Below are 18,171 nucleotides of genomic sequence, written 5' to 3'. Positions count from 1 at the left end.
ACACGGTGACCTAATTTATTTTGTACCCAAGCACATGTAGACTGCTTTTGATATGCTTTGGTTGTAGTCGTTGAGTTCTGACATTTTTATTATTGTAGTGTAGACGCAGACTTTTACAATAAATCGAGATGTCACATTGTTATTTTGAAACTATGAAATAATATTTTTGCAGTTTGATTCTTTAATTGAGGTTGCAATAAGATTATTTCAGTGTTGCATTATTATAAAATTATTATTATTATTTTAATTAGACAACAAAACTTAATTTAGATTTGGATATTATTTCAATGAATATTAAAAAAGTTAAAATTAAGGCGAACAAAACAAAAAAGCTTAAACTCTTCACTTTACCATATCCCCATAATAATTATGTTATAATCGATTGATTTTACATCCTCATATTACTGAAAATTGGTAAATACGGCAAAAAAATTATAATTTCAACTGCAACAAAAGGGTGAAAGACTAATGAGTATCTAAAATTTGGGTTTTTTTTTTTTTTTTTCTTTTCGAAATCCTAAATAAACAACATCGAAAGTAGTATTCTTGAACTTTTGTGTAGGGAGAAAAACCAGCCCGATTCATTGATCGGTCCAAGTTATACAAAGTTTTGTAGTCTTCACTTCCTCAGCAGTTGCTCCAAGGGACATGAGAGGGTTTTCTTCTTTGGCTTCTAGGGCTTTACTTGCAATCCGAAACCAATCTGAAAAATTTCACAATCAGCGAAAACAAACCCCAATTTTTGAAAATTTAACGGCTGTTGACCACAAACCTACCAACATCAACAACATCGAAGCTTCTTTTAGAGGCAAGTCTTCATTGAACTCTCAATTCAAAAACCCCAACTTGCCTTCTATTTCGAACAGTCACATTTCAGTTAATAAACACAAATTACATGGAAAACCAATCGACCATCAGTACATTTCTCATATACTTTCAAGGAAATACCGGTTCTTGTTGCTAAACCACGAGTTCAAAGTGAAGCGGATCAGTTTGAATCATCAGTTAATTGTGAGTATTCTACAAAATCAGGAAAACCCATTGCATCCTTTGAAATTTTATATCTGGGTTTCGAATATCGACCCTGTATTCGCGAGAAATGAATCGATTAGGGGTGTCTTAGCTAATTCCCTTTATAGAAAAGGTCGGGTAGTCTTATCAGTTTAGTTGATTCGAGATATTAGAAGCTCTGGGTGTCAGGTTACTGAAGATTTGTTTTGTATTTTGATTGGTAGTTGGGGGAGATTAGGGCTGGCAAAATACTGTGATGAAGTTTTCGGGCAAATTTCATATTTGGGTCTTAGTCCAACTACTAGGTTGTATAATGCATTAGTGAAATCCAATTCACTTGATTTGGCTTATCTGAAATTCCAACAGATGCCGTCGGATAATTGCAATCTTGATAGGTTTACATATAATATCCTCATTCATGGAGTTTGTAAAATTGGTGTAGTGGATGAGGCAATGCGTTTGCTGAAAAAGATGGATGGTTTGGGATATTCACCCAATGTGTTTACTTATACGATACTAATTGATGGGTTTTGTAATGCAAAAAGGGTTGATGGAGCGTTTAGAATATTAGAGAAAATGAGGGAGCAAAATGTGAGTCCAAATGAAGCCACGTATAGATCATTGGTTAATGGTGTGTTTCGTTGTCTACCTCCACAAAAAACATTTCAGTTGTTATCTACATTTGTGGAGGGGAAGCCGGTTTTGCCTAAAGTAGCTTGTGATACTATATTGCATTCTCTTTCTAATAATTCTTTGCCAAGAGAGGCGGCGGGGTTTTTGAAAAAGGCTAGCGAGAAAGGTTATTTTACTAACAGTTCAACATTTAATGTTACAATAACTTGTTTTATTATGAAGGGACTGGACCTTGAGGAAACATGTAAGATACTCGATGGTTTTATTGATCGAGGTGTGAAAATGGGGTTTGATACTTTTCTTCTTCTCATTGAGGCTCTGTATAAGTCCGGACGAGATGAAGAAGGTACTCGGTATTTAAATAAGATAATTCAGGATGGACTTGTGGCAAATGTCTTCTCATATAACATGGCAATTGATTGCTTCTCCAAAGCTAAAATGATGGACAGAGCATTGGAGACCTTCAGAGGGATGCAACAAAGAAATATTGCTCCTAACCTTGTCACTTTCAATACTCTAATTAGCAGGTTTTGCAAGACTGGGGAAGTAGGTAAGGCACGGGAGTTGTTGGAGATGCTCTTAGAACAGGGTTCAGACCAGATATTTTCACTTTTAGTTCAATAATTGATGGCCTTTGTCACATGCACCAGATCAAGGATGCTTTTGATTGTTTCATAGAAATGCCAGAGTGGGGCATCATTCCAAATGCTGTCACATGTAATATTTTGATCCGCTCGTTATGTATTGTGGGGGATGTTGCCAAATCAATGAAACTTTTGAAACAGATGCAAGATGATGGAATAAGACCCGATATATTCTCTTTCAATGCTCTTATCCAAAGTTTATATAAAATGAATAAGATTGAGAAAGCCCAGAAGGTTCTTGTAACCATGTTGACTTCAGATCTGAGTCCTGACAATTTTACTTATTGTGCTTTTATTAAGGCATTGTGTGAATCGGGGAGATTTGATGAAGCTACGAACTTGTTCTTCTCTATGGAAGCAAATGGATGTGTTCCTGATGCTTATACTTGTCACTCATTGATTGATGCCCTAGTTCAGTCAGCTTACTCTGAAGAGGCCAAGGATATAGTCAAGAAATGCAAAGAGAGGGAAATTATGTTATAACCCATCCTTATCTCATATAATGGGGTTTTCTTCAGATTCTTATGATTTATATTCATGAGGTTGGGCTGCTACGTTGAGCTTTTTGCTCTGAAAGTAGGTGGAGCTATCGATTACCAGGCTGCTATGTTGCCTGCTGCATTGTGGAATCAAGTACATTTCAGGTACATAACACGAACTCCAATGTTGTCCACACTGAACTTCCCCCCACCCCCCTTATTTCCTAGCTGTTTGCTGCATGCATTCCCGGTGGATATCCTTGTACAGTTTCTGAATTTGGATAGTTATAGTATGCAGTTAAAAATTCTTTTAATCTGCGCTAAATTTTTTTTCTTTTCGTGTGTGTGTGTGTACTATCCTGGAGATTTCTTCATGTATAATTAGCTGAGTTTTTTTGAAGGAATTAATGATCTTATGTAAAAAGATAAATTTTGTTTTTTTATTTTTTAAGAAAACTAATGTTTGATGTGATGACATGGGTCAATTCTTGCGATTCCTTGGCTTATTTTTTCTAACTGAGTTGAGGTTTGTTTTGTTATAAGAATGCCTATCATTAGCCATGCCTGCAGAAAGATGAGTTCCAATTATAAATGCTTGCAATTCCTTATAAATTTCGCTGGCGTGGACTATGTTATTTGCATGATAAACTAATTTGAGATTCTGGTATTCTAGCGTTCCAGCATTTCCTAGCATGCCATTTGTTGGAATCATAATAGTTATGGTTGCTGTAACTATAACGTCCCTTTATATGGAGCTTTTTAAAATTTGAATCTCAACCCTTTCACCTTTTAAGTGAATTTTGCCATTGTGATCTAAGAATTAGTTGAAATCATAGTGACACAGGAGGGGAAAAAGAATGTTTGTGTGTGTGAGAGAGAGAGAAAGGACATTAGTAAATCAAATATTCAATCATAAAGCTGTAAATCACTATTATACCAAAGCCATGCATATTTCTTGAACATAATAAAAGAACTACTAGATAGTCAAACGACTCAAATCCCTATCAGATACTAGAACCCTAAAATAAGAAAATATTCCTAAAAATTACCCCTTGAAGTCTTTCGCCAATGTCTAAATTTTTTGCATATCGCGTGTCTCGCAAAGCGCATCATGATCAATATCATTGGTACATGTGAATAGTGGATTTAAAATGACTTCTAAGTATTGATACAAGCATACTGAATAGGGCATTATGATTGACAAAAGAAGATTATTCCAATATTGAATAATTTGGACTAGCTCAACTCTGTAAGAATAATCAGATGTTTGAATTATTTACTCTTCAACCTATCCCCTTCGAAAGAGAGTGCCTTAACCTCCAACTCCTAAATTGGAGACTGTGCTGGTCGTTTCAGCTTTTTAAGATGAGTAATGGGCAGGGAAAAGGTGGTGCTCGAAACTGAAAAAAGCTAGAAGAAAAATGAAAATCAGCACCATTCCTATTATTTCCCACCCTTACGAGTGCTTATGTTGAAGGGCTAACGAAGGGGCAGCATATAATGTTGGAATAATGGAACAACATATACTCCGTATTATTTAAGGAAGGATACTGGACCTTCTGATTGATTTTGAGTGTAAAAATGTTGCAAATAAATGAGAAAAAGGATTTGGATTTGAATATGATCTACGGTAGCGTGTACCCTGTTATCAGAATGTGGCATTGGTGGGATTGTTTCACTCTTTTTTTTGCTGAATATAGATGTAGAACTCCTTTCATCCCTACGCAGAAATATTCTAAAATGTCTCGTCTTGAAACTAGTTGAATTTTGCAAAACTGAATTTATTCTAATTTTATATATTGATTTGACCTAAAATTGGGATAAAATTCATGAAAGATTTATATAATCCCAGTTTCAGTTGTTGTGTTTATGCAGCATCTGTCGTCTTCTGAGTTCTGAACAGCAGTAATGTTCTGGGAATTGCTTTTCCTGGTATAATGAAGGCGGGTTAGAAAGAAAGAGAACAAGTACTCAGCTATTTGAAATTATTCGGAAGTATTGCTATATCAAGAGCCTGTTTATTGTGTTTTCCAATAGGAGCAAATTGACGGTTTCTCAATAAAACCTAGAGTGAAATGGGCTCTGAAGGCTCATTGTAGATGCTGCTGTTGAGTTGACAGATTGTTTTGCTTGCTTGCTTTCAAGTTCAAGTGTTTTGGAGTGAGACGACCAAATCCCTTGTATGGGACAGGGGATTCAGCTGTTTTATACAATATTATCTCTAGGGTTTCAAAGAAGATACATCATTTACATTATTCTGCAAGTAGTTGGTTCGCAAGTCAATTCTTTGTTGTGATACTATATTTTCATGTGTTCGGAGACCATGTTGAAGGCTGGGTTATTGCCTGGACATTCACGGACAACAAAATGAAATAAATTACTCGGATATAGCATACTAACTGATATTTTGTAATATTCATTGTGTTTGAAGTAAACAATTTTGTATTTTTTTCCCCATTGATGTGAGGTGAACTATTTGTGGGGAAGGGCTTTAGGTTGATCACAGAGACTGCCATTTCTGACTTTTCAGCTTATAATTTGTAAAATTTTACTGCTTGTAAGATATTACAAATCTTTCAGATTTTGTGTAAAAGCAAAAGAGTGAGAACTCTAAGGCCATGTTCGGCTGCATAGATTTGGAGTTTTATAATTTGAAATCAAAATTTTTTTTTTAATTTCACCGATTCTAATTCTAAGACTTTAATTCCATGCAATTAGCCTAAAATTCTTTAATTTATTCGGAAGGCACATCATTTGTCTTGTTTGTACATCATTTTCGTCTTCTCCAGGTTGTGTGGCTACCTTGTGGCATTCAAAAACAAACTCACTAATTACATTCTTGTTTGACGCACTTCTTTTTGTTTTTTAAATAGTTAGCACTCTGCTTTACTGCTAACTATTTTTTTTCCTTCTAATTTTATTTTATTTTATTTTATTTTTATTTTTTTATTTGCGTTGAGATGATTAATAAAAAGTAGCTCTAATTATTCACAATTAAGAAATTTTTAAGTATATAGAGGTACAAAGAGCACAATGGTGAATGTAATTAATTCATGTCACCCTCTATTCAACATTTACAATGAGACTGCTTTTTGTTTTAAACTTGTTTATATAAAAAAATATTAAGTGTTATTTTTATCTTTTATTAAAAAAAAAAAAATTACGACAACAAGATTTTATTTTATTACCATTGGATTAATAAATTCAGCTAACAATATTTTTCTTTAATACTGTATAAATTTTATATAAATGGAGGCAGTGAAAATATGTATATATGCGAGAGTAGAAGATTGAATTGAACAATAGGAATCAAGCCTTCTTTTAATACGACGAGTTTTACTTAGCGGACACGTCCAGACCATCGATCTCTCAATTTAATCGGTGTTTACGTCGCCGAGTGGAACGACTCCGTTTTCCTCCGCCGTGAACCCTCCCGGCAAATCCCGGCTGTTCACGCCGGAAAATGAGGCCGCTTCCGGAGAATCCGTTCAATTTGAACGCGGTCGCTCGAAAGATCGACGTTGACAATCGAATCGCTCTCCGCAATTACTATCGAATCGCCGATAACCTTCTCAAACAGGTTCGGTTATTTGTATATACCTGTTCGATATTCAAATTCTCTATATATCTCTGTTTTTCATGATCATTGTTTAATGGATCTGATTTTATTTTAAAAAGTTGATTTAGTTCTGACAGAAGAAATTTTGCTCCGACCTAGCAACACCATTTTTTTTTTTAAAAGAAGAGAGAATAAAATAAAATTAAAAGCATCTTGCTATAGTCTAAATTTGACAATTTATTATCGTTATTTGTAATCGAGTTGTTGTAAATTATAGTAGATAGTTTCGTAATTGATGTGTTTATTAACTTTATTTCGAAGTGAATGAGTATGCAATGCAGGAGCTTAATAAGTTTCAGTAGAATGAGATTGTTTGCGATGATGCCAAAGTTTAGGATGAGCCGGTTGCTCCTTCCAAAAACCTTGATAAACCGGACTTGGTAGTATGTGTCATTCTGTGAATGTATGACATACCATGTTGAATTTTGCTAATGCACTTAAATCTGAAGTGTCTTGTTATCCGCAGCATGTACATGTTAGACATGGTTGTAAAGTTATGTTCAAAGTGGATTAGCTTTAAGGACATGTTTTCTCATTTATAAAGTGACTTATTTCGAAGTAATTGAATTTTGTCAATCTGTTAAAGTGCTTTAAAAACCCTCCAACTGTTCTTATTCGGATTGTCATATAGGTATGAACTAATATTGGCAGCATCGATTTACAGTAACTCAATTTCTTAAGCAACATAAATTTGAGCCTCTTTTTTTTTGCTGTTTTCTGATGTAAATTACTTTATTTCTTGGCATATCACTTGTGTCCAGGCAAGTATTTATCGGGGGGAAAGGAATATCGTAGACTTGTATATCATACTTCTTAGGTATTCAAGGTGAGGAATGAATGTTGCTGTCAGTTTTTTCCATATTGCTGAATTTATGAGACATATGGATGCATGTGCTTATTCTTCATTTTCCCAGTTTGGTGTCTGAAACAATACCATTCCATCGAGATTACCAGGTTTTTCTTACAAAAGAGAGAACATATTACAGGAAGGTGAGTAGGGTGTACCTGTTTTCGTAGCTACTCTAATTATATGTTTCAGATTCATGGTGACACGGCATCTTCTTGCTGTTATGTTGTTGTTTCAGAAACTGTTAGCTGTATTAGATGAGCTTGAATCTTTGAAGCCAGAATTCGACCGTCGAGTGAATGAAATGAACAAAGGTTTTGCAAGAGCTCAACACTATCAACTTGATGGCCGAGAAAGAACATATAGTTCAGATGCATTTTCTCTGGAATGGCCGCCTGTCAATAGGAAAGATTCTTTGAGCATAGATAATAAGCAGGTATTTAGCCAGTACATGGTGTTTTAAAGTCTTACTTATGTTCACTTTAGAGTGTTATGAACATTTCTTTTTCTTTTTTCTTATTTTATATCCTTCAATGAGTGGTTCTTTTATTATTTAATTTTTATGGATTCATTTGCTATGCATTTATTTATTTTCCTTATTCCTAGGAGCATCTCAGTTATAATGTCCGCTAAGTCGTCGTGTCCTTTCTTTCTTAATTTAATTTCAGTCATTATGTTGTCTTCCAAAATTTTGTTGCGTTTTACCGGATTTTTTTTTCTTTCTTTCTCCTCACTCTTTTTCTCTCTTCTTGTGGTCGCAGCCAGTTAGGACGACACCTTTGGCTTCACGGATGCAGAACAATGGTCAGACTCGGGTTTTGCCATCAAATTCTATTGACATGCAATTCCAGAAGCTGTGAGTACACTGTTCAATGATAACATCATGTTTTAGAGTTTTGAGACCTGTAAATAATGTTTGTTGGCTTGTGCATTCTATAAAACTTGTTAAGTTTGTATTTTTGGAAGTTGCTACTGGAATATGTGGTCTTTATATGTCATAGGTGAAGTTATAGTCATCAAACGGTGATTTCTCTGTCCTATTCCATGAGTGCCACTTTCCTTTCTGGCTTCTGTGGTTGTCACTTACTGTGATACTGCCCATTTCCAGAGTACTTTATGTCTCATTTTGAGAGAACGGTCCTCAATGGTGTTAACTAAACTCAAAAGATTGTGTTGAATGCATGTCTAGGAGTGTTTGCAAAGTGTTAATGTCCAATGCAGACATAGAATCTTGTAGAAGTGTCTCTGCGTATGAGTTTTGATTTTTCTGTAGGACAATGAAGGATCAATGATTCCATCTTTAAAATTTATAACATATTGCAACTTTTGCGAGTTTGTTGCTTTTAATTTTCAGGAATGAGTTTAAATGCAATGGTATGTTGTTTGTTATTCAGTCATTGGCAGAGGTTTGGTTAACAAGGGATTGATGGTGTTTAATTTGGGATATCTTATGGAGAAGGTTGGTGGAGGGAAATATGGGAGCAGTTGGGTGGTTGGGTTTGGAGGGATTACAGGAATTTTCTGCGGTTGGTCTTATGAAGGGGTGGTGGATCTTTTAGGTCATCCTAGGTTTGATGTATGGTATGGGAACATAGCTTTGAGAGTTAAATACCTAGAAGGCTAGAATTATGATGGAGAGAAGTGGAGGCACACTTTACAACTATAAGAATGTTTCCAAGGATGAAGCTCTGATATGGCACATGTTCTATGATATGCAGACACTTGGGACCATGCTATTTTCTTTTTGAGTCATGCATTTTTATACCTTTTGTAATCTTTTCGGTTATATGCTACTAGATGAGTTTTTACTCCATCCTGTACTATTTTTTCCATTTTTACAATTTCAAGTTTGCAAGCATTGAATGCATTGTAAAAGTGAAAGTAAAAACTTTCAAGGCTAATCCTTTGTTCAAAATTTCATGCTAGTTGTTGCATTCAAATTCAATTAGAAAAGTGTAATATAGGAATCTTACAACAAACTATAATTTGATTTTTTGAAGCGTCCATCTATGCAGGACATCCAAAAATGGAAATATGACGTGACAAATAATATGGGGTAAAAAAGCACCGTGTTTTCGGAATCAAGGGTATTATTATAATTTGTAGGTTTTCTCAATTATGAGCTGTAGTTGCAAGTCCCGGTTCAGTTTATGTTATGTTATTGGGTCATGGTATATGGTCTATACTTTATGATTGGTTTAGATGAGTTCCATTAGTGGAAGGTATAAATTTTTCTTTTTGGACTCGTACTCCTAATTGGGTTGAGAGATCTCCACCAGCATATACTCCATAACTTTTTATGTCTGTATTCCTTCGATTTGTATTTTTAATTTCTCTGATTGTTGCTTTTATCTAAACTGCGTACAAAAGATTTTTTGCACGAGTTTGAAGAAGAATAGGCTGTATCTTGTTGATACTGATTTGTAAATGTGAATTTAAAATTTTAAACATCTCTGTTTTTTCTAATTCTCGCAAGGGTTACATATGGTATATGGTTGACTGCAGATCTGTTAGTCTACCTCTTCCCAAGAAGGAAACATTGTCTAGACACTCAATTTTAGGCCCAGATGGTCTTCAAGGTCGGTGGCTGGGTCCTAGTGCAGAGATAAAGGTAAAATTCATTCATGGCATTTTATCTAGTATTAAATTAAAATTCCTTGAATTGATCAATTCCATTATGTAATACAGGTTCATTATCCAAGCAATACGGACTTAACTGCAGATGAAAATTCGGGGTCAGGACTTCAACAAAACTCGATGATTCCTATTTTAACCTGCAAATTCTTACTTCTTTTATTGTACCTGGTTTGAGGTTCTACTTAATATTCTTTTTGTAGCATTTGAAAGAACTGCCTCAAATATTGCTCTTGATACTTTATGCTAATTTTATTTTCCTAAAGTTGCCTGCTTGTAACATTTTTTTATCTGCTGTCACCTATTGTTATAGTCTGAATCAGGCTGGACAATATGACATCGTGGCAGTAAAAGATGGCAATTCGGAAGTGAATAGATCTACCATGGAATCAGTGCTCTCCTTAGATGATGGTAGATGGGTATCTCCTTCAGAGGATTCCTGTCCTCCATTTAATATTGAAGCAAGGAGAAATTATCTTCCACTGGGCAATATCAGGCAACCTTCTCCACCTCCTGTACTTGCTCAAGTACAACCAGATATTGTTCCAATCTCCCCATCAAGAGTTGCGGATCCAAGACCCGGGCCTGCGAATCCGTCCAAGGATGAGATTCCTGGTTCTAATTCTTATCAGCATTTACACATTGTATGGCTTGTGTGCTGATTTTTGAGCTACAATTTTTTTGTTAACAGTTGATGCTGACAAACTTCTTTAATGTTGCGTATTTATGTTGTTGATAAATGTGATTTTAATATCATTTTACTCCTATTGCAGTCGGTAAAGATGATGGAAGATTTTTTGAGATTGGCACAAGCAAATACAGCAAAAAACTTAGAAACATGTGGTGTTCTTGCTGGCTCACTGGTAATTAGCACAAAGTTTCTGAAAATATGAAAAAGCTGCTATCTTTGATTTTTTATAAGTGTAATTTCTTATGTTCTTTTTTATTCTTTCTGTAGAAAAACAGGGTATTCCATATCACTACACTTATAATCCCAAAGCAGGAGTCAACTTCAGACTCGGTAAGAAAATAGTTCTCACAGATTAGTTGGTTCAGTTTTATTAGCCTTTTGTAGTTTCAGCTTTTGATATTTTCAAATTGTTTTTCTAGTTTTCTTAATGCTGCCATTTAGTTTTTTATATTTATTATATATATATGTTGTCAACTCTGAATGCTGATTCTTGTCACTGTTTGAGGAGGAGGAGGTTTCAGCATCAATGATATTTAAATATATCCTATGAAAGTTGCTATCTTTATTTTCCCAGGAGGATCCTTTTGGAGGGAGAGGTGTATCCTATGAAAGTTCCTATCTTCTTTTTCCCAAGAGGATCCTTTTGGAGAGGTTTATCTGTGCTTTTGCCACTGAGGCAAATACTAAAAACTTTTTTCACTGGTTAAATTAAAGAGTTGCTATCCTGTTTCTGAGTTTTCTAAATGAGGCAGATACGGTGTGAATAACGTGTTGATAATTCTAACCCAACTATAACAAGTGTTAAAATACAAGCTTGCGCTTGACTTCATGGTCACAGAAATCCGAGCAACCATTGATCAAAGTCTCTAATTTAATTCTGATATCTTATTGATCATGCATTGGCAGTTTTTATTTAGTATTATATTGATGCATCGTTTAATGTTCAGTGTCAGACATTGAATGAAGAAGAAATATTTGAGGTTCAAGACAAATTATCCCTTTTCCAGCTCGGCTGGATTCATGTGAGTGCCACAATATCCTTGCCGACACGTCACAAACTTTGTTGTCTAATATCTTGCATTCGAAGTAACTGGTTTTCTTTATATATGGAATCAATATGCTAACAGATACATATATTGATTTTCAGACTCATCCATCACAAACCTGTTTTATGTCATCAGTTGATCTGCACACTCATTATTCATATCAGGTGAGAAATTGTATTTCTGGGTGATGTTTATTCATTAACTTCAATGTTTAGTTCTACTTTGAGTTGGTCTTTGAAGTTTGTAGTCATAGATGTACCTGTTCTCTAATTTGAAAGGTGCCTTACTTGTACTATCATGAGTTTGAAGTTGGATTTTTTTTTTGCCCACTTTTCTGTGTGATTCAACTAGAAAATTTTGATTTGATACATGCAAAATTGATGTGAATTTGCAATCTCTCTCTCCCCCCACCCCCACCTTTCATAAAGAAAAGTAAATCTCAGTTTGATTGCTAGGTAAAAACTTATTCATGCATGCATATTGCTATGAAATAAAGGCTCATTACCCTATGTGTCCTCATTAATTGAGGTGCTGGGAGGGGCACATTGGATACAAACTTGACCTTTGGCATTATTTGCATGCTTATTGCTATATATTCTTCTTCATATGTAATATCTTTTATCGATAAGTTCATAGTTACTCCCACCTTGATTGATCCTTTGTGAAGCCATATTGTGTTTTAGTCCCGTCTTTCATTAGCTTTTATATTAAACATGCATGGCTTTTTCCCATTTAAATTTGCTGCTGTGTTTTTATCTAAGTCATTGTATATACGTACATTGTCATAATTAATTCTTTAACTTCTAAATCTCCAGTGTCAATAATTTCTGAATTCCAAATTTGTCGGATATCATGCACATATAGGCACAAAAGCTGAGAGAGCAATGGCATGTTTGAAAGTCTTAACAAAATTTGGATAGTTTTATTGAGTCTTTGTATAGATTTCAGCCTGAGTCTAATATTTCTTATGGAGCCAAACTCACAGCCATCTCACAAATGGATGATATTAAATATATGAATGTTGTAATACCAGACACATAAAAATGATCACATATCCATGATATTAAAATTTTCCAAACTTGGGAGTAATTTTGGCGAAATTTGGATTCTGACTGGGTATTTTGCATTCGTATAGGAAAAAGTTTGGAAGAAATAAATTGGCTGTAACAACAGAGTTTTGTTGGAATTTGGAAGAATTCTGGATTAGTATTTTGGCAAAATAAAGGATTTTTATATTTTCATTCTCTCAGCTAAAAATCCGGTCAATGTTGATGAATAGGGCTATTAAATTTGGGCAAAATGTTCATAGTTTTAAGTACCAAGTATTTCTGACAGCTATATATTATATGTTCAAGAAAATTTGAAAATTGGCGTGAATTTTCAGATTGGATCAAAAAAAATATTGAAAAACTTGCGAAAATACTTTCCTTAGTGTCCCTTTTCAGTTGTGTTGATATTTACCCTTCAACAATTACATTGGGACCATTCATATTCCAAGGGAGATTTAGTCACAGGCGTATAATTTTATTTTATTTTATTTTATTATTATTATTTTTTTGTAATAGATGATTAATTTGATATGTAAAATAAAGATTATTTGGTTTTCAACAAACAGCTAATTCCAAGAGTAAGTTAAGAATGTACTATTCTTTTAGGTTATCTAATTCCTGCGAATAGTTGTACTGTTCTTCACCATCGGTGCACATGACCTTGCCTATTACTGGTTCTTTACTTCTATTATCTCTGCTGACCTATGTGTGATCTATTATAATTGTACTCGACTGAAGTATCTGGTTTGTGGCTTCTTCTTAGATCATGTTACCAGAAGCAATTGCAATTGTTATGGCTCCTACAGACACGTCCAGGTACTGTTCTTTTGATTCCCAGTTTCCTTGTATCCTATTTTGAAACAGTCTTTCAAGAATTTTGCTTGGGAAATGCATGAATTTTAGTAACAAATAATTTTGAGTGGTCAACTTAGATAATGTATGTTTGCACGCATGTGTGTGTTTTTAACTTAAAATTTTATCTTCAACATCTCTGACTGCTGCACGAGTGAATTATGTGACGTTCATATATCGTGTGCAAAATTTTTTATCTGCTATATATGTAGTTACAAACCACACTGCAGAAAGGTTCGACTCACCTTGACTTGGCAACTGGCATGGACCAAGAAGTTGTAGTTAGACACTGCTATATACAGTGATTTATTTTTGTTGAAAGATATAAAATTTGAAGAGAGAAATTATACATGAAGAACACAACACACAAAGCCCAAATGGCTACATCACTTTTGTTATATTCTCTCTTAATCTTGTTTACAATCAGCACCTCCATATACAAGTGATAAATATGGAAATACATTGATGGAGGATTCCTAAAATCAAATCATATATCAATCCATAAATCATTGATGGAGGATTGGCAGGAACTGGTAAAAGACACTGTGTACTTGGCCCTTTGGTCGTTACTACATCAATCCAAATTTCAGGTCTCAACTTTGGGTTTCTGGATCTTAATATCATCCAGATTGATCTTAATCTCATATGAGATTAACAGAACAGTGGGAGGTAGGATAGTATGTTGAACGTCCTATACAACCATTCCGTTGCCCCAATGAAATCTCCAATATATAACCACCATTGCTCGACTGACCTCACTGACTATTAAGGGGCAGGTTGTCAGTTCTCTCTCTCTCAAGTTGACTAGCATGAAGATGCATGTTTGATTTTCACTGTAGTTACTTTGTGCAAAACGGTGTTAAAAGTTAGCTTCCGCCCAGTCTTCCCCTCCAAACACTGTGAATATAGGTTGCGTTGGCACTGGATAATGACCTTTTTATTTATACACATTTGTTCATGAATGCATACGTTTCTTCTGTATAAGTAATTTTGAATTGATGCATGTTTTCAAAGTTTTGTGGCACTAATATTCATTTTTTGTCTTTTATGCTACTGCAGTCCGCATGGCATTTTTCATTTGTCCGATCCTAGTGGTGTTTCTATTATTCGAAATTGTCAACAACGTGGTTTTCATCCACACGAGGAGCCTGAGGATGGAAGTCCAATATATGAGCACTGTTCTCATGTTTTTATGAACCCCAATTTGAAGTTTGATGTAGTAGATCTTCGGTGAGTTAGCAAGCCCTTAACCGTTATGAGGTATTATTACTATTTTTTTAATTTTTTTTACGGAATGAAAAAAAAAATACAGAACATCTGTGATCTCTTTTAGATTATCTGTCAAGCACATTGTAAAGTCAGTGGTTTTTGTAATTAGAACTTGTAAGGGAAGTGAACATCATATGCATGTGTTTATAACACCATCAAATCGTCTTGTTATCCATGTTGGAGCATTGATAATGGAAAAAATATGTATTATTACTAGGATTTTGTACCAGAACAATTAACAAGGAAATGATCATTCACATTAGTGATTGGATGGGTTTGATATGAGTACCAGAGGTGTACTGTATTTAATATGTGTAATATTATCTAAAGCTCTTCACCTTTCTGATGATTCGAGTATACCATTTGAGGTAGGGCTGCAACTTGGGCGGGTTAGCCCAGCCCAGCCCAGCCCCAACCCAGAAATTTTGAAATTTGGACATACAATTCACAAATCGGGTTATGTTCGGGTTGGGTTTTGTTAAAACCTAGACATATTCAGGTTGGCCCAAAATTAAATTTTTTTTTTTTTTCTCCTTTCTCTCTCCTCTCTCTTCTTTCTCTTTCTCTCTCTGCCGGAGATCTGGGTTGCTTCTGCTTGAGCCGTCTGGTCGTGGTTGTCTGATCCTGAGTAGGCCTCAATGTGATGTTGCTTCTTCTTTCCGGCAATGGCGCCTGCCTCCTCGCTGGAGATCTGGGTTTCCTCTCCCTCGCTCCGGCGATTTCGCCAGAGGACGGCCGTCTCTTTGAAACCTTCGCAGGGTATTTCTTTGACGGTTTCTTCTTCGGGTGGCGGCGGAGGAGGAGGAGCTTTGCAGTTGGCATCAGATTCCGGCGAGTGGTGGTGGTGATTTGGAGGAACCACATCTGGGTTTTAAAATAAATAAATAAAATTAACACTGAGAATATTCGGTTTTGAACTTTTGATTATTGCAACAGATAGATAAACTGAAATATATAGGTTTTGAAATTCTGATTCTTGTAGATTTAGTACTTCGCAGTTGCAGAGTGAGACAGAGAGAGAAGGCAAGTTCAGAGTTGGGAACGAGAAGAGAGTTGGAGGCGGCGATTGGGGAGGCCGAATCGATTTGCCCTAAATATATATATATATATATATTCACAAAAAAAAAATTATATATATTAAAAAAAAACTCAACCCGTCAACCCGACGCAATCTGTTCGAAAATATTCGATTCGGGTTATGACCACAACCCATGTTAAGTACAATTCGGGTTGGTCCAATCCAACCCGATTCGGGTTGGTCCAACCCAACCCGATTCGGGTTGAGGTTGGGTTGGGGCTGGGCTGGGTTGGGCCAACCCAACTTGCAGCCCTAATTTGAGGAAAGTTGAAAGAATAAATTCTGATGCTCATTCAATTGAATGCCCTTTGATTGTATCCTTGGCAGTATCTTCATTTACTTGGGCTTTATTGTGTGAGAAAATGCAGACTATGGAGGATCTATCTTTTTGGTCCTTGTCCTTTCACACTATCTGATTTTCGAGGGAAGAAAGCGGAAAGGAAGTATTTTCTTTTCCATGGTAATCAAATTAGAGGAAATGATGGCTTCTGCACTGTTTTGTTTCCTCACTAAATCCACAAATAAAATGGAGCCTTTTGTTGCTTGAAAGATGACTGTGTGGCATTTTGGTAATAAAGATAGGGTCGTAATAGTCCTCCTATGTAGCCGCCTCTTTGGGTACACAAGATCTTGACTACTTGAGGTGGTGGGCATATCTGTTGGCATTTGACATTGTGGAACCGCAGCTGTCTTCATATGGGCACTGATTACTTGTGCTTGAACTCAGAATTCAGAGTGTTGTGTTTAAATCAACATTATCTGAAAAGTTAATTATTTTAAATTTATCTTCATTATTTGTTGTCAAAGTTATTTTAAAAGGTCAAAAATAAGTAGATATGATCTAATATGATATGTTCACTGTTTAGTATCAAGATAGCATGGACATCCAAAATTTCGTCCCCTTTTATTGTATTATACTGCTCATGATTTAAAATGTATATTTGAAATAATTCGCTAGGAGGAGACTATATATAAAGCTATGATTTGACATAATAAAATTATACGGAATTAAAAAAGGTAAGGTGACTCTAAAGACAATCTTTTAAACTCTGAATGAGCAATGATGGATCCGAAATTGCTAATGGGGGTGGGTTAAAATTTTTTTTTTTCGGGGTGGGCTTGAGCCCACCAATCCTAACACCTTTTTTTTTTTTTTTTTTTTTTTTTTGCAAGAAACTGACTTGTCGCCTCTAAGAGAATATTTAAAATGAAAGAAGAAACTATATAAAGCTATGATTAGACAAAATAAATTTACTGAGAATTACACGATTTCATGACTTCTTTCAAAAGGGTGATTCAATTCTATTTTAGAAGATATTTTAAGCTATAGAATGGAATTTGAATCCTGAAACTTCTATTTTGAAATGTGAGAAAATATCACATTCCATGATTTAATTGTGTATATATATATATATATATATATACACACACACATGTATGTATGTACCAGCTCATGGTGTAGATTTGCATCTCAAATGAATAGTATTTGCTCAATATATATCCTGTTTCCTATTCTAAACCAACTAATGGAAACATTATGCCAATATTACTTCTTAAGCACTAGAGGCCATAATGCCATTATCTAGGTTATGTATTAGACTCGTGATTTCTGAAGCTTAAACCACACACACAAACACACACATACGCAGAAATGTGTATGTCGACTCCCATTTCATCTTCCATGAATTTCAACTCAATCTCATTTTATGCACAAAGAGAATGTGTATGTTCCACACGCACATAGAAGTTCCAGGATTGACATGGTTCATTAACAACACAAGTATTGGACAGATAATGATGTTGTGAAAATGACGAAAACAGATATGCATTACACAATCAAATACCATGATATTAAGGGGGCAGTTCTGTCCAACGAGAAAAGCATGCATGCATGCATGTACTAATTATGTCCATGCACGACCGATGAGCACTTGTTCTTCACCCAACGAAAGCTGCTACGTAGGGAAGCTTTCACCTTACTTTCCATGGCATAGGCCTTGTATGTGGCCACCCTTTTCCTTCTTTTCATCTCTAGATCACCGACGCGCCGTTTTGATCTGGTGTATGGCGATGATGTTGATGATGACGAAGACGACATTGTCGACTTTGAAGCTCTCTACCAGAACGTAGAGAGTTAGAAGAAGAGGAAATAGAATTTTACAGGGACAAAGAGAGATCGAAGTGGGGTATGAATATTTATATGTGTTTAAGGTTTTTTTTTTTATGAAAATTGGATCACTAATTGGCTAGACATGATGAGGATATTGCAAATTTATGGTTTCTACATTCAAAGATTGAAGAGATATAAAGACTCTTTTA

At 35.2% G+C, this 18,171-nt stretch overlaps 1 protein-coding gene and 1 pseudogene across 1 annotated transcript; both read left to right on the top strand.

The window, feature by feature from the left end:
• The first annotated feature begins 482 nt into the window (after positions 1 to 482).
• Positions 483 to 2,816, top strand: LOC132273174 (putative pentatricopeptide repeat-containing protein At3g16890, mitochondrial; annotated as a pseudogene).
• A 3,244-nt stretch (positions 2,817 to 6,060) lies between these two features.
• Positions 6,061 to 15,062, top strand: LOC132275335 (AMSH-like ubiquitin thioesterase 3). Its single transcript, XM_059776799.1, has 14 exons — positions 6,061 to 6,347; positions 7,148 to 7,212; positions 7,301 to 7,376; positions 7,472 to 7,669; positions 7,995 to 8,089; positions 9,739 to 9,844; positions 9,922 to 9,968; positions 10,181 to 10,511; positions 10,641 to 10,730; positions 10,826 to 10,888; positions 11,506 to 11,580; positions 11,706 to 11,768; positions 13,417 to 13,469; positions 14,565 to 15,062. Exons 1-14 carry the CDS (start codon positions 6,231 to 6,233, stop codon positions 14,737 to 14,739), a joined length of 1,554 nt encoding a protein of 517 aa, XP_059632782.1. The 5' UTR covers positions 6,061 to 6,230; the 3' UTR covers positions 14,740 to 15,062.
• Positions 15,063 to 18,171: the final 3,109 nt, after the last annotated feature.

This window comes from Cornus florida, unplaced genomic scaffold (genome assembly GCF_030987335.1).
Source record: "Cornus florida cultivar Cherokee Brave unplaced genomic scaffold, ASM3098733v1 CherokeeBrave_3.0.0_Hap2_Chr09, whole genome shotgun sequence".
Lineage (NCBI taxonomy): Eukaryota > Viridiplantae > Streptophyta > Magnoliopsida > Cornales > Cornaceae > Cornus > Cornus florida.
This window is presented reverse-complemented; position numbering and strand designations above follow the sequence as displayed.

What these genes read in the sequence shown, in the direction of transcription:
- LOC132275335 (XM_059776799.1), top strand. Translation starts at nt 6,231, where the DNA reads ATGAGGCCGCTTCCGGAGAATCCGTTCAATTTGAACGCGGTCGCTCGA. An exon ending in GACATGCAATTCCAGAAGCT is followed by an intron (nt 8,090 to 9,738) that starts GTGAGTACACTG and finishes GGTTGACTGCAG; the next exon opens with ATCTGTTAGTCTACCTCTTC. An exon ending in GTCCTAGTGCAGAGATAAAG is followed by an intron (nt 9,845 to 9,921) that starts GTAAAATTCATT and finishes TATGTAATACAG; the next exon opens with GTTCATTATCCAAGCAATAC.